This window comes from Mytilus galloprovincialis, chromosome 4, assembly GCF_965363235.1.
Source record: "Mytilus galloprovincialis chromosome 4, xbMytGall1.hap1.1, whole genome shotgun sequence".
In the NCBI taxonomy this organism is placed as follows: Eukaryota; Metazoa; Mollusca; class Bivalvia; order Mytilida; family Mytilidae; genus Mytilus; species Mytilus galloprovincialis.
The window spans coordinates 27,301,743-27,318,535 of NC_134841.1; the positions used below are offsets into that span (position 1 = coordinate 27,301,743).

The following is a 16,793-nucleotide window of genomic DNA, read 5'->3' on the forward strand; positions in this document are numbered from 1 at the left end:
AATTTTTAATACTGCAGTTTTTATAGATTTTAGTACAAACGTGTTTCACCTTACTGTAGGAAAGTTGTTCAAACGCGGAAAAGAAACAAGTTCACCGAGTACAAATCATGATGATGAGTAAAATTATAGATATAGGAAGAAGTGGTACGAGTGCCAATGAGACAACTCTCCATCCAAGTCACAATTTATAAAGTTAACCATTATAGGTCAAGGTTCGTTCTTTAACACGGAGCCTTGGCTCACACCGAACAACAAACTATAAAGGGCCCCAAAAATACTAGTGTTAAACCTTTCAAACTGAAAAACCAACGGTCCAATCTGTATAAAAAAAAACGACAAACGACAACTACTGAACATCAGATTCCTGACTTCGGACAGGTAAAAACATTTGCAGCGGGATTAAACGTTTTAATAGTACCAAACCCTCAGCTTTATCTGAAACAATAATGTATTATAACAACATAGAAAAACACACTATAAAATATAAATTGGAATGGCTTAACTCAATCAAAAAGAGTTCTGAAACTGAAATTGCAGTCTCACTTAATTTCTTCCAACCTTGAATTCATGTGTGTACCAATAACATGTACCTAACTTTCCAACCCAACAAAGCTGTCTAGATATATGATAAATAATTTGAGTACCTTGCCATTATAAGTACATTTTAGTATGTTGTCTATATGTGATTTGTACCTAGATTGGCATCCTGTTAGTGAAGCAAATCTGTCATGTTATATGTCTTGCTGCGGATTTTTCACATTTAAAGCTTGTACACTGAAATTGGACACAACTTGTACTTGTCAAAAACACAGCTCATAAACCGTTTGTGAGATAAACCACTTATGAGTTAAACTGGACATCTGTTATAAGAAGCTGGAGGTGTTTAGATAACCTCTTAATATGGCTTCTTTAATAAACTACTTGAATTTTTGTTTATCTTGTTGGGTGTATTTAAATAAATGATTTTATGCTCTACGTAAAATATTTTTGAAGGATTGTGGAAATTGGATGAATGAAATCTCCCGGACTTTCTTTATCTTGATCCAGTTGTGACAGTAATTCTTTACTTTCTATATAGTTGAAACATAGCATACACCAATTTCTGATATATTAAAGAACAATGATAGTGTTCTAGAGAAAAACAATCTCTGTAAAACATTGTGAAAACTCGATAATTCTAAATAAACACAGGTCAGCCTATTGTCAATAATATTAAATGTCTTGTTCAATATCTCCCACCAACGTTTTAAATGCATTTTGTCGTGATATCTATTTTCCTTAAATAAATTGGTTTTTAATATGAAACCTTTTCTTTTGCTGATTGTCATTACAGCTCCCAAGTACACTGAAAAGATACAATTAGTATGAATATATATTTAATGGTTCATATCCTGAACAAAATATTCAAAATTTTATTTGATATTTAATTTTATCTTTTTCTGCAGGAAATGGAATAGTTTTGCTATTGTGCAATATTCAGATACTACTTGATGATCTCTGAGGCGACCATCCGTCCATTACAATGAGCTACTTTAAACAAATGATCAATAAGGTATGCATATTATCTAATCAAATATTAGTTGTAAATGTTCAAAAAATTACTTTATGGAATTCTATAATTGAATATAATTTTACAGGAATTTACAACCAGGGTTATTAAATAATGTAATATTGTCAGAATCGAGTAACATCCCTAGTTGTATGATACTGTACGCCTTGCCATCGTTTCAATTCTCAAAAGCAAACTTTGTTTCTCCGAAAATCCCTGCCCCATCCCCCCGCCCCCTATCAACTGTTACCCCTAAAAAGTTTCACCCAACACCAAAACTGACCTTATTTTCAAAGCATTTGGTATGTCGAATTATATTTGTGTTCAACATTTATACAACCCTTAATATAAAGGAAACCTGTACGTGTTAAACGATCATTATCAATTAACACAATTTGAACTAGAACACACCCGCGAAATCGCGGTCATATACAGCTTGTGAAGTGTTGTAGGATGATTTTTTGTAAAAGATATTATGTATGAAGAATTTCACAAAAGGTATCAAAAGCCCTCTCTCTTTTTCCAAAAGTCCGATATTTGTTTCCTTTCTGTTAAATTCAAATATTTTCGTGTTTCTGGCCTCAGACCACAATTATTCTTCTCCTTTGCTACAATGCGTTTTTGGTAAAAGTCAAATAAAATTAAAAATTTGCACCGTTTCAAACATGAAATAAATGTAACTGCTTATATATAGACCATTATTAGTCTAATAAAATATGCTTCTAGGACAATCCATCAGTGCCTTTTCTTTTGGGAGCCTTATTAACATACCAATGGTAGGTTATGAATCATGTATAAATGACTAAGACCGACTTAGGCTAATTTGAGGGGTGGTCGGAGGGGTCCTGATCTCGAAATCCCGGGCTTAAAATCATGAAATCCCGAGATGCAGAATTTGAAGAAATTCATATTCCGAAATCCCGAAATCGAAAAACATATTCCTGGATTCCGTAAGGATCAATCCCCAAATCCCGAGCTTAAAAACACCCGATCCCGACGCCCCTAAAAAGGTCCTGCCTCCCTCTAATCTCTACCTTACTTTCGTTTTTGCCAAATCACTATTTTCCCTTTCAACCATAAATTTTTATGCCCCATTTATGGGCAATATGTTTCTAGTCCGTGCATCTGTGCGTGCGTTCGTTCGGTCGGTCGTCCGTCCGTCCGTCCGTCCGTCGTACCGTCCGTCCGTCCGTCCCGCTTCAGGTTAAAGTTTTTGGTCGAGGTAGTTTTAGATGAAGTTGAGCATGTTTTACTTATTAATATATATGCAAGTGGTATGACCCCTAAAAAAGTAAACATTTCAAAGAAAACAGTAGACAGAATCAGGGACTTTCTATACTAACATAGAAAGTCCCTGGCAGAATACAGAGAGTCTACATATTAAAGTAGTATAATCGTAGTTTACATGTAGATAAACGCCGAAAATAATTCTCCTATCTAAGGAGGTATAATAATTGTGGTTCTTGCGATCTAAACACCATGATATGAAACGCGAAAAATAATTGTCCTTTCTAAGGAGGTATAATAGTTGTGATTCTTGCGATCTAAACACCACGATATGAAAAATGCTCTGAATGGCTTATTTATTTTTCATTTTTGTTATCTATCATACGATTGGTTGTATTTGTGCACGTTTCAAACCGGAAGTCTTATCTGTGACAAAAATTCAGTCTGATGACGGAATCATATCCGGACTCCTTTTTTTGTCGTTTTTCTCCCAAAATAACTCAATCTGAATAGTCATAAGAATGGATGACCAAATGTTACCTATAGGACACAGAGACATGATGATTAATTTATTGTGGAAGGAAGAGAAGCGACACACAAAATGAGGTCTTCTCGTTTAATATTATAGATAATATCTGAACTTAAGGATAATGAATCGTTGGAACGAATACATTTGTTATGGATCTTTTTTTCTACTACTTCAAAAAACTTGTAGACCTTATTTGTAAATGTATTTTGTAAATGTATTTCCAACTGTGAATGTTAAGACACGAATGACTGAAACCGGAAAGCAAGACCGTTTTACCGTGATTTGTTTATTCTTTCTTAAAGATGTCTTTCATTCGAAGAATGTCATTGTCTAGTGCTTAATAAGTAATATAAAATTTCTAATGGAATCATCTTTAATTTGATTATAAATAACTGTTGTTTGCAGTGCTTTTGATTTTTTTATTAAAGAAATCAAAGTGCATTACGGTAACGGATCCATTCAGCACAGCGTGTGGATGTCCTAATATAGAAAAATAGCGGGAGTCCATTCAGCAGTCTTGTTCACGACAACAAAAGGGCAACTCGATACATTTTAAATAACAGCTATGCTTGTAATTGATTTTTTATTTGATTTTCTTGTATAAGGTTATTTTATAGTGAAAACAGGTTCATCCACGACATAAGTTTAATGGCTGATGTATAAAAATCGAAATTCACGTTCAGAATGCTAGATGTCCTAAATATTAAACGTTTTCCACACACACACAAAATGTTATAAGTGCACGACTGTGGAAAATTTCCTTTGACACGAAACAAAATTAAAAAAAACCAAACTTTTTCGTACAAATTGCAATAGAATTAAAATTATAAACCATCATGACTATTCCATATTTTAAAAAAAATCTATTTTATTTCAAGACATATCAGACTTATATTTTCTTACTATTTGTTTTTGCGTTACCATAACAACAGCAGTATAAGTTTCTATCTACTTATTAATTTTTCATTCGACTAAAGAAGTATTTTCATGTATTATATATACAAGCTGGTCACAGTATACATATTTGTTTGTAAGATTCTTTAACGAAAGACAAAAGTGTGTCCACATTTGAATATAGTTTATAATAAATTTTTAGCTATAAGGAACATGAAACCCCCAGCAATTCTGACTTTTTATCCGGTAAGTGATTTAACGAAACCACATTTAAGGATAAAAATTTAGATTTCTGTAAATTGCAAATATAAGACACTATAAATTAATGGAAATAAAAACTCTTAAACTTACACATAAAGGAGATCTCAATAGGACATAACTTTAAAAGAGGACAGTTTGAGTGATCTTTTGTTTTTATTTGTAAAAATGAGAAAGATTTGGTATGATTGCCAATGAGAAAACTCTCACACAGAAACCAACTGACGTAGAAGGAAACAACTAAAGGTTAATGTACGACCTTCATCAATGAGCATGATTTTTTTAATATTTATAATTAATGACTCTAGGCTGGACTGAGAGTAATAAAAAGCGTTATATTGAGTATTTGGAGCACTTTGTCCCCAGCAATAAAACAATACACAGAGAGTAGTTTTAGACATTTTGAAAAGTAAAGTTCTATGATAAGGACAGTTTAAAGCGTCATCTTATTTTAACTAAAACACGATGTTCAATTCGTTTTAAAGAACCGTTTTACGCAAGATATTGTTAACAATTAAAAGCAAAATTTTGATAACCGTTTAATGCACTATTCCAGCAGCTCAAAAGAACTTCAGAGCATTTTAGTAGGCGGAATATAAGGAATTATTTCACGAATGATTGCTGCTCAGTTTAACTCAAATAGCTACATTTGCACATATGATGTTTTTCAAATAGACAATGTTCAGTACATTGAATTATTGAAAAACATAAAATGGTCCCTGTTTGTGTCATGGCAATTAAAATATTTGATAAAGACAGAACGTTTGACGGGACAAACAAGTCTCTGAATTATTAAATGAAATGTACATAGATATATGAATGTTAAAGTGTTTGTATGTTTCAAACATCAAATATTTCTAAATATTTACCTTGGGTGTTCTTTTGAATCAAAATGTTTAAAAACAAGTGATAATATAGAAGTTGTTTGGTGAAATGCTTATTGCTTTGCATGTTTTTTTTTTAAAGTTGATTTAAATTCAAAGCTCTTTTTTATGCAATTTTCACGAATTATACTATCTTTAGTCCCATTTAATGAATTATGTTAAATCCACGCGACTGTCATTCAAGTGAGAGGTTCAGCTAGCTATAAAACCTGGTTCAATCAACCATTTTCTACATGAGAAAAAGCCTGTTCCAAATCAGGAATATGACAGTTGTTATCCATTCGTGTAATTTTCGAGCTTTTGATTTTACCATTTGATTAGGGACTTTCCGTTTTGAATTTTCCACGGAATTCAGTATTTTTGTGATTTTACTTTTTTTGTACATCACAAGAACAATTGCAGTGATAAGTACATTAGTACTACTCGGTGACGAGTCCATGGATTACGAAAGAATAAAACGAATTCAGCAGACAGAATTATTCACCGTCGGTAGCCTTGATGAACTTGAATTCCATAAGGGTTAACAAGCCATAAAGGAATCCTTTCACTATAGGGGCAATTCATAAATGCCTCCGAAAGAAAAAAAAAACAACATTTAAAGTCATAGTTAAGAATCTTTGGTTATTAGATTCCGTGTAATTAGCAAGCCACTATCAAGAAGGTCTGACAAAAAGCACATGATTGAAACTGTCCTAGCTTTGTTGGGTATCTATTTCAAGGTGTAGTTTGTCCATGCAGTACATGTATTGTGCATTCACATAAGGCTGCGAAAACAATGTTATGTAGTTAATTGAACTACCTCATCAAAAGTTATCATTCATTTTACATTCTTCGGTTAGTTGAAATCTAATTTGCTTTTATCTACGCAAAGGGAAAAGATATTTGAGTACAGTGAAAAAGACTTAAGCCCATTTTACAGTGGTATTCTAAATTTCAATACTTGAGGATTTAAAAAACCTTTATGATCATTTGGACTTTTTGACGCAGTTTTACAATTATGTAAACATAAAGATCCTGTAATAAATAGCTAAAAAGACATACCCAACTATTCTTTTGTCAGTCAGTAGTTTATGATTACCTTCACAATGATTGTATGTAAACATATTAATATTAATATCTCTTGACTCTGTCAAATATATGTTTGCTTGCTCGAAAAGTGTACAGAACATCAAACTTTTATCTTTCGTGCATACTTTCAATTAATAAACTTCAGTTGACAGCCATTCATTTGAATATAGTGTTTGTTATACTTGCTCCTTGTTGCTACCTATTCACGTGGAAGTCTATAAGATTATGTCTGTTGGCTTTATCATTATTGGAACGGATGCAGTTGCTATGTAGACATCTTGAATGGTTGTTTCAAAGATTAATCTTTCATCCTTGTCTGAAAATCTATTTCCTGCGACTCGACGATCGGATTTGTTCAGATAATTGTGGAATTTAAATTAAATCACATAGGAAAAGTTTGTTTGCATTTCGTAGTTCACACATTGTGAACAAATAGCAGAATTGTGTGATTTGAAATCGCGTTACAAACAAGAATAAATTAAATCAGTTTAGTGTAAGGTATTCAAAGAAGAATAGTTTTTGAAATGAGACTTAAGCCATTAGAACTGCGGACTGAGGATGAACAATTTTCACGATATATTAGAACGGAATATAACAAGGTATTGTTTTTTTCTAAATCTTAAAACAGTAAATCAATTTGAAAAAATTTCATACAAAATCAATTTTATATGATTTTCTATAAATATTTTAACGATAATCGAACACTTAGACGTTACGCACAATGTTGGTGACGTTTTCAGATTTCACGTACCAGACACTTAAAAATGTCCTTAAACAAGAAAAAATATATGAAGGACAAGTGTTATTATGTGTAAAAAACATTTAAAGCTCTACAAAAATTAAGTTACAGATAGTTTATCGGTTTTTATTCAGTTTTGTCAATCTGTTTACCTAATCCTAACAAGAAACATCATAATGTTGTTCTTCGAGTATTCCTTCTTTTTTCGGGTACTTGTAGGTATGTAAAATATAATATTGCTACACCATTGGGAAGAGGAGCGTTAGGGCTTTGGGGTGACATGTGTCTAAAACGTAAATAACGCAATTTTTGGACCGAGTAGGCATTGAAAGAAGTCATTTTTGATTGTAGACACCAAGAAGAAATATCACTCCCTTACGGCTTAACAGTTTAGAATGCATTTATAGCGAGAATATTATATTCTCAAATTGACGATAGCGCATATCCTTTTGTAAAACAAGTTTGGAAAATTCTATGAAAGCAAAGAAATCTAATGTAAATGAGCGAATCCCGTGAAAACTTCGACATCATTTCCAAAAACCTAGCCTTAAGTACACTGTCACAACAACGTTTAAAAAACTTGTTCTATAAAGAAATTATCAACATTGATTAAAAATGTGCAAAACTTTTCATTTTGTCAGAAAATATAACATGCATCATATTTTATTACATCTGAACGACATTTATTCGGACAGTTATCTCATTTATAGCATTAAACAAAAAAATATTGAGCATATGAACCTTAAAGGTCTACCGTCACAAACAAATTTAACCAACGTTTTACGTTAGTAATTCCGGTGATGGTTATAGAAAGCAACGAAAAATAATGTGTTTTGCATTTTAGATCGGAGAATAAAGCCAGCATGATAAATTCCAAATAAAAAAGAAAATATTCGATGCTTTAAATAATATTTGTATCGATTAGTATCGAATATCGATGCATTGAAAGGGTGTCTACCAAAATGTCACAATGAAAGCGTTTTAACTTTTCTTAGAATTATTAAGGACAAGTAGTTACTTATCTTCAAAAAAGAGTAAAAACAACATAAGTGTTTCGAAAAACATCTCTATAAAGCCAAATTCCTTTGCAAAAGGAACATGTTGATGTATATAAAGTAAATAGAAATCTAAAAATCAACAAAATGAAGCGGTCGCATGGTGGTCTACCAAAATGTCACAGCATCGATAATTTGACGTTTTTGACGTTCACTTGTAATGCGACGTATATTTGCTTTAGTCTGTTTTTGTAACGTATTTATTTTACTATGAGAATATTTATTTGTATGATATGATACTAGTTCTACCAAAAAAGTTAACAACACATGAGAATAAACTTTTCACCGATTCCATATTTTAAGACGATAAATATTCGAGCAATAATATCAAATTTTGTAAACCGTAAAATGATTTTTTTTTTAAATTTAGTTTGACTTCCAACAGAACTGACCATCTTAACACCGAAAAGTTTATTGCATATACAATTTTAAACTCTCCTAATTCTTTCAAAAATTAAGCCACCTATGTCTTCTCAACCGTTTTTGGACAATAACATTTCTGTAGTCTGTTGGTTAAGTAGTTTCTTCATAGTGTGTTTGCGGTTTTTAGTTAAGCGGTCTTAATTTTACAGTAGTCTTAATTGTAATGTAGTTTGTCTTTAGTTCTTGGGTCAAGTGTTGTTGGGTTGTATTTTATTGTTATCATTGAGTACACTGTTGTCCCTGTATAGTCATTGGTGTCACTGTATCATTTTTTTTTTACATTGGATCAAGTATGGTTACTGTAGTCCGTTCGGTGTATTTTGTTAACGAGATTTTATTCTCCTCGGTCAGATGTATTTGAAGAAATTTAATAATGTCAAAATGTAATAGTTGATGATAAAAAAAGGGAAGTGGATCAAAACCCGTTGGTAATGAAAAAAAATACAAGGTCAAAAGAAAAGCGACGATAAGAAAATTCAAGGGGTTTCCTACGCCATAAAAAAAAACACAGGATAGTTACACTGATGACTTATAAAAACTAAAATAGAATAATGCACAAAAACCATTTTAAAGCATTAAACAACCTGAACGAATTAAAATCAATAGACGATACAGAATATCAAAGTTCTGATTTAATGAAATGATGACTTCATATTAAAAAGCGTAAAGCCGCACAAAAGAAATGAAAATTGTCAGCAGTCATTGCCATTATAACATGATTGATCACTTGTAGTATGTGAACCGATACAAATAAAAAGAAAAATATCGGTCAAAAACTTTCTTACATATTTCATGCAGGTGTAAATAGAGTTTCCTCTCTAAATATTTGTATGTAATAAAATCTGACTATTAATTTACATAAGATATAGCTTAATCAAAGTTTTTGTATAAAGACATTTAAAGTCTCGTTGGTCCCTTTGACACTAACGTTTGTATTACATCACAGTTTATATTAACATTTACAGAACTTTGGTGTGTTTGTTTGTATGGTAGAACTATTTAAATCGTAGTCTGTATATCTCACATTGCCTTTTCATGGTACATAAAATTAACTTATGATTGACCTTTAGTTCAAAATATGGACAATTCTATGTTAAGGGGGTCTTTAATTCAGTTTGACTGTTTTAGAAATGCTATTTTTTTCTAACGTTTTTGTGTAACTAGACCAAATTCACTACTTTTCATAAAAAAAATCAACGCATAAAATTGAGAAAGGAAATAGGGAATACGTCAAAGCAACAACAACCCGACCATAGAGCAGACAATAGCCGAAGGCCACCAATGAGTCTTCAATGTAGCGAGAAACTCCCGCACCCGGAGGCGTCCTTCAGCTGGCCCCTTAAAAATATGTATACTAGTTCAGTGATAATGGCCATACTAAACTCCGAATTATACACAAGAAACTAAAATTAAAAATTATACAAGACTAACAAGGGCCAGAGGCTCCTGACTTGGGGCAGGCGCAAAAATTGCGGCGGGGTGAAACATGTTTATGAGATCTCAACCCCCCCCCCCCCCATACCTCTAGCCAATGTAGAAAAGTAAATGCATAACAATACGCACATTAAAATTCAGTTCTAGAGAAGTCCGAGTCCGATGTCAGAAGATGTAACAAAAGAAAATAAACAAAATGACAATAATACATAAATAACAACAGACTACTAGCAGTTAACTGACATGCCAGCTCCAGACCTCAATTAAACTGATTGAAAGATTATGTCTTCATCATATGAATATCAGGCACAATCCCTCCCGTTAGGAGTTTAGTATCATACTATCATAAAATATATGAGAAGAACATAACCCGTGTCATGCCAACAACTGTTTTTTTTAAAAAATAAATGTGTTTAGTTCCGATGCAAAGACCCTATAAGTGAATCAATATTAAAGCTAAAATATGCATTCTTTAATGATCTGACAACACTATCGTAGCTATATCCCTTCTTAATAAGTCTGTTTAAAGGTTGTTGTAAGCTTTTGAAATGAATACTGACATTTTTGTGCTTTGTAAAGAATATTACCATAAAAGATTGGATGTGCAATACCTGAACATATAAGATGTCTTCATGTTGAGTTGTATTTACGAATTTCCTTATACCGATGATACAATTTAGTAAATGTTTTGACTAGATTGTGATATCGAAAACCCTGGTGTAATAATTTTTCAGTAATACATAAATTTCTCTCGCTAAAATCTTATACGTTGTTACATACACGAGCGAATCGTACAAGTTGAGATATATAAACACCATAAACAGAATGTTTTAATTAATCATGTAATTTCATCCCCCTACTTGAAAATTTAAGCATAAAATATAAAGAAATTCTTTTGGAAAATTTGTGTGAACATTATATAATGTCCAAACTCTGGGATCATACTCATTTTCAGTGGTTGTCGTTTGTCTGTGTGATTCTTAGGTTTCCGTTTTTTTTATATAGATAAAACCGTAACTCTGGACCCCTGTTGTGTTTCCCGATCGCAACACTTCGGTGCGGAGATTTAGATGGAATGGCTAAGTTTAATTAGATCGTTGGTTTTCCTGTTTGAATTGTTGTACACTAGTTAATTCAGTGGGTCACTTTATAGCTTTCTGTTCAGTGTGAGCCAGTGCTCTGTGTTGAAGGCCTCTCTTTGACCTAAATTAAAGTGTTAACTTTATATACATAGTGACTTGGAGGGATATTTGTCACCACATTTACTTATATTGTACGAAAATCAAAGGACGATAACTGTGTCATCGGGCATACTATATAAGGATGTTTCTGTACCATACTTTATCCCACTCGTTGACATTGAAAGAGGAAGAATTAAGGACATGAAGCACTCAAAAACTTGAAAGTATAATAATGACTTATCCCCCGTTAACTCTCGTTTGATCATTCTAGGTCAGTTTCAAAAGTTTTAAGTTGGTTTAGAAAATGGCTTCTACAATTTCAATGCGTCTTTTAGACCAGCAGAAATCTATAATTACATTTGAGTCTTTAACTCTTAGATATCATTAGATAATGTCAGGTATTTGTCTCCTTAGAATAAGTTCATCAATTATTTTTGCTAGAACAACAATGTTGTTTTATCAGTAAATGATGCAGAACTATAAAGTAACTTGATGCAACTTTGTCATCACTGAAACACGATAATCAATGAGTAATTTATTGGCCTTTGTAAACAAATAAGTCATTCTAAATGTCACCAAAGTCATCATCCGGGTTATTGATCGTCTGCCGACTGATACAGAGGCAACATCTCGTGTTCATTCTTACGTATAGGTTTCCTTTAATTTACTAAATTAAACTCATTAAAAAAGCTGGATAAACTTTATGAGACCACAATGGGTGTTTTCAATTGTTTCTATAATGTTAATATTTTAGTAATACCATCCCCTCAGCTCAATAGTTTAATGCCAATAACCATACTAAGAACAGAAAAGGTCAATTACTGAATATATTAATTATCTTATCTTGTGATATTTAGCAGTGCAATACAAAAAATGTCGTAATAAAAGTCAGTCAAATAGCTTCAATCGTATTTCTAGTGTACAATTCGTTTGATTTTATTGTCTATCCAATATCCGTGGAAAATATAAAACAATTTAAATGTTGATAACTGTAAAACATATATTAATGAATTTAAAACTGGTCCATAAAAGAATGAACAGACTTCGGTTTGAGTCAGTTCTGCACCAGTCCCATCCCATTCATGATGACAAAATTCAAAGCATATGATTCGAATGACAGTAGTTGTAACGGATTGTATGAAAATGGAATTTACAAAGCTGTTATCAAGGTAAATTTCATTCCGCAATCGATTGTTATCGAAGGGAAAAAATATCAATTTAAAATCAATAAATCGGAAATTTTGAAACGACATTGTTTTTACAAGAAATTGCTTCAGTACGTTGATAAGAACATATCTGGCACTATCTAAAACCAATTGTCTTTTTTTCGCGTATGCTCTTGTGACATTGTGTTTCTGATGTTTAGATATAAACAATGCATTACTAGGATGGTTTTCTACTAATAGTCGATAACCTTCATTCTTGAATGACGACTCTCATAGAAAAAGAAATAGAAAAATTAACCGTCATCAATGGTGTCCAAGTTTTTAGATATGACTAAAATATATGAATTTATATTGAAAGCTCCAGTTAGAAGTTTTTTCTATGAAAAAAATCGCTGACACGGAAAGCACGACTAAACATAATTTCTCCCAGTAATTGAAAGACATTTGTAGAAAAAGTAGGCCAAAGAGATATTGACAAAATATACGTGTTTAAAAGGCATCTACATTTAGATTATATTGTTATTATATATGTGTTTAAGGCTTAACCATTTTGAACTCTCTACCCTAAGTGACAGTATATGTGAGGAAAAGTACCACAAGCCATACATTTTAACCGAAATGCTGTGAATTTTTTGACACATCAAATGACAAATTGTTATATCTTATTCTGTCGCCCTAACGAATCATTGTTATTATAGAATTTTTCATTTATCTATAATTCATATTTGTACAATATTAAAAGATCTTATATACATCAGAGTTATTAATCAATATATCATATTTTTGTTTGATATGACGTCTTAAATATTTGTTTTATATTTGCATCTATACTTACTATTCTTAACGTTTAAAAAATGTAAATTCAGCTAATCTTAATTCATGTTCGGTTATATACTCCTTGTTTTCTTCTTTATGGAGTGAAACTTATAAGTTGAAAATAAGTTTGGTCTGTGGAAATTTTTTTCAATGGAATTTTAATTCTTTAACCTATACAATCAGAATTTATTCACGATGTCATTACAAGTAAAACAAAAGTAAAATGGTTGATACAACACGATTCAAATCATTATAATACTGTACATGTTGTACAACATTGTATTAGGTAGGTAAATCATGTTAGCATATTTTGGTACTCGTCTATTTAATTTCCAAGTGTTGATGTTGAAATCATCCCTTCGTAAATTTTACGGACGACATCACGAGTTGGTTGACAACGGATATGTTCTAATTGTCGTTACTACATTCCCTTCCCTTTTCCCCCGAATGTGACCTACCGAATTATACTTATCACTGTGTATACACTAAAATAAACAAAACGACGGTTACCACATGTGTAGTAGGATCTGCTTACCCTTCCGGAGCACCTGAGATCTACCCCAGATTTTGGTCGGGTTTGTGTTGATCTTTGACAGTCTTTAGTTTTCTATGTTGTGTTTTGTGTAAAGTATCTGTTGGTATTTTCTCTTTTTTAACCATGGCTTTGTCAGTTTATTTTTCGACTTATGACTTTGAATGTCCCTTTAGTATCTTTCCCCTCTCTTTTGTAAAAATAGCCTGGTACAAAAACATAGTGAAAAAGAACATTATTGTGCTTAATACAAATATCTTTTTTTTATCTATTTCAGGAGATGGCTATGGCCAATTCCTCCTATGCTCGCGCAGCCGGAATACAGAGTGAAATAAGCAAAGTGACTGTAACAAGAGTGGCTAGCAGTGAAGTGGAATGTAAACGTCAAACAAACGTGTACAGGAAAGATATGATAATCTCAATTAATAATATATCACGAGAACAAAGGATGCTACGAAAATCTATGGTCCGTTATTCAAAGAAGAAGAAACAACACAAACTAGTTAAAGAAAAACGAGAAAAAGTGATATTAGAAAGAGAAGAAAGAGAACGTGAACATATCGCACAATGGGAACAGATTCATGCTTTATTGAATTTAGAAAATGGAATCAGTATGGAACATCCAGCTGAAAATACGTTAAAACACAAACATGATGAGAATGCGAGTATTCTAAATGACGAAAATAATAACGAAACTTTTGAAGACAATAATAAAACTAAAAATAAAAAGAGTAGCAAAATAGACGAGCAAAATGAACAGTCTTTAAATCCATTTGAAGTACTTCCAGCAATTACTGAAGACGAAAATGAACACGAAACAAATGAAAATGGAGAACTTCAGAATAAGCCATCAACATCCGAAACTAATTCATCTTCAACATCCGAAACTATTCCATCATCAACATCAGATACAACACAATCTATTGAGAATTATTTAAGTCCTTTGTTATCACTGACACTTAGACCACTGAAGCCTAGAAAACAAATTGTGTCCTTTTCTGATATTATAAAGCTGAAACATTCCCACAACACAAATAAACTTTTTGATATGGTTCATGTTCTTGCCACAAAAAGTGGAGTCAATGAAAGTGTAGAAAAACGCCGAGCAGAACGGAGAAACTCCAGGATTCCGAAAGGTAGTACAGATGCAGTGGTTTCAGCATCTTTACGAAAGCAAGCGTCAATTATATACCCAATGAAATACGGTTATGGCGATCATGCATCAAACAATGAAGAAAAGTTTGATTTTTACGATAACAATGTTGATACGGAAAATAATGTGACATCTTTAGAAACAGAACTAACAGATAGAAGTGACAAAAATTCATCGGTAAATGGCACATCTCCGTCAAAGAAATTTAAGCGGAACAAAAGTATCTCTGGTTTTAACGACGAAATAAAGAAATTCCGAAAGGAGGAAATGATTAAGAATGGTATTGCTGAAGAAGGGCGTAGATATACGAATTTATCAACTCGATCTACATCTTCAAAACTTCTCCCATCAATTAACAGTTCCAAGTCTTCGCCAAATCATTCGCGGAACAACTCTGTGTCTTGGACAGAAGCTTTCGGATTATTGAAAATTGTTCACAATATAGACTGATCAATCATTATTATGATTCATTTCATATAATCATTATATTCAGCAGTCATTAAAATTACACATCTTTTTTTACATTTGTGTATAATAAATAAACTCTTCAAAGATATCTGGAATAAAAGTAATTTATCATTATGATAATGATAAAAAGAAATAACAGGAATAAAAATTAAAGGCAAACACTGCTATTTGTTGTTTGAAGTCGCCATGCTCTGTGTATTTGTCGAGTGCCTAATATTTGATGGTATATTTTTGTAGCTATATCTCACATTTGTTTTTCGATTTAAAAAAAACAAACATTTTTAACGTTCATCAATTCTTTATTTTCAAATTGTGTCCTTTTCTGATATTATAAAGCTGAAACACTCCCACAACACAAATAAACTTTTTGATATGGTTGATGTTCTTGCCACAAAAAGTGGAGTCAATGATGTAGAACAACGCCGAGCAGAACGGAGAAACTCCAGGATACCGAAGGGTAGTACAGATGCAGTGGTTTCAGCATCTTTACAAAAGCAAGCGTCATCTTATTTTATTTTCTGCATATTTTTGTTTTGTACATAGATCAGACCGTTTGTTTTTCTCGTTTGAATTGTTTTACAATTGTTGTGTCCATGTCTTAGTGGCTTACTGTGCGAGGTTTTGCCCATGTCTGACGGCTTAATTTCGAAGACTATCGGTTGCTGGCTTTTTTGCATCGTTTGGTCTCTGGTGGAAAGTTGTCTCATTTGTAATCATACTAGATTCTCTTATTTTTATATCATACTCGAATGTAAGGAGAGACTAATATATATATATCTCCCTCATGAACTCCCTGTTATCCGAATACTCCTCCATGATTTCATAAAATTATCCGGTTATCATTCGGAATGTCATCGTTTATATTTAGAAATGGTTTCAATTGATATTTTCTTGAGGTATAACTAACACTTATTGTTTTCCAATGTCACTTTTTCTTACATTGTACACGATTCGTTATAATACAAGCGCCAAGACGAATCAAATTCTATCTAAAGGTTTCATCTTGTAAACATTATTGTTCAGGGGCCAGCTGAAGCCCGGCTCGGGATGCGGGATTTTCTATCTGCGTTGAAGATCTATTAGTAACACTGTGTCGTCTACATTGGCTAGAGGTATATGATCTAATTCATTTCTATGTTTCAGAGTTTAGTTTGACTTCCAATTTCACTGACTTTGGCTGTTATCTGCTCTTTGGTCGGATTATTGTCTCTTTGACACATTCCCGGTTTCCATTCTCTATTAATTCTATTCAAAACGATTAAAAATTTGGTATCGCTTGATATAAACTGGATGTTCTTCATTTAAAAATAGTAATAATTTTAACGCGCATTTGAGTTTATTATTATTATTGAAATTGAATTATGAGAGTTGAGCGTTCCAGATGAAGGTTAATGAAGAAAAGCGCTTCGGACGCAAT

At 32.3% G+C, this 16,793-nt stretch overlaps 1 protein-coding gene across 9 annotated transcripts in view; it reads left to right on the forward strand.

The window, feature by feature from the left end:
* The window catches only part of LOC143071745 (uncharacterized), a 26,418-nt gene extending 10,954 nt beyond the window's left edge, over window positions 1-15,464 (forward strand). For 7 of the 9 annotated variants that reach the window (XM_076246282.1, XM_076246286.1, XM_076246285.1 and 4 more), the window contains exons 2-3: window positions 1,446-1,552; window positions 14,033-15,464. In XM_076246282.1, the coding sequence (XP_076102397.1) occupies window positions 1,523-1,552; window positions 14,033-15,358 (1,356 nt within the window). In that variant the 5' untranslated portion in view covers window positions 1,446-1,522 and the 3' untranslated portion in view covers window positions 15,359-15,464. Of the gene's footprint in view, window positions 1-1,445; window positions 1,553-6,578; window positions 7,009-12,164; window positions 12,411-14,032 lie in introns of those variants that run through there. The other 2 variants (XM_076246278.1, XM_076246277.1) reach the window with 2 other exon arrangements.
* Window positions 15,465-16,793: the final 1,329 nt, after the last annotated feature.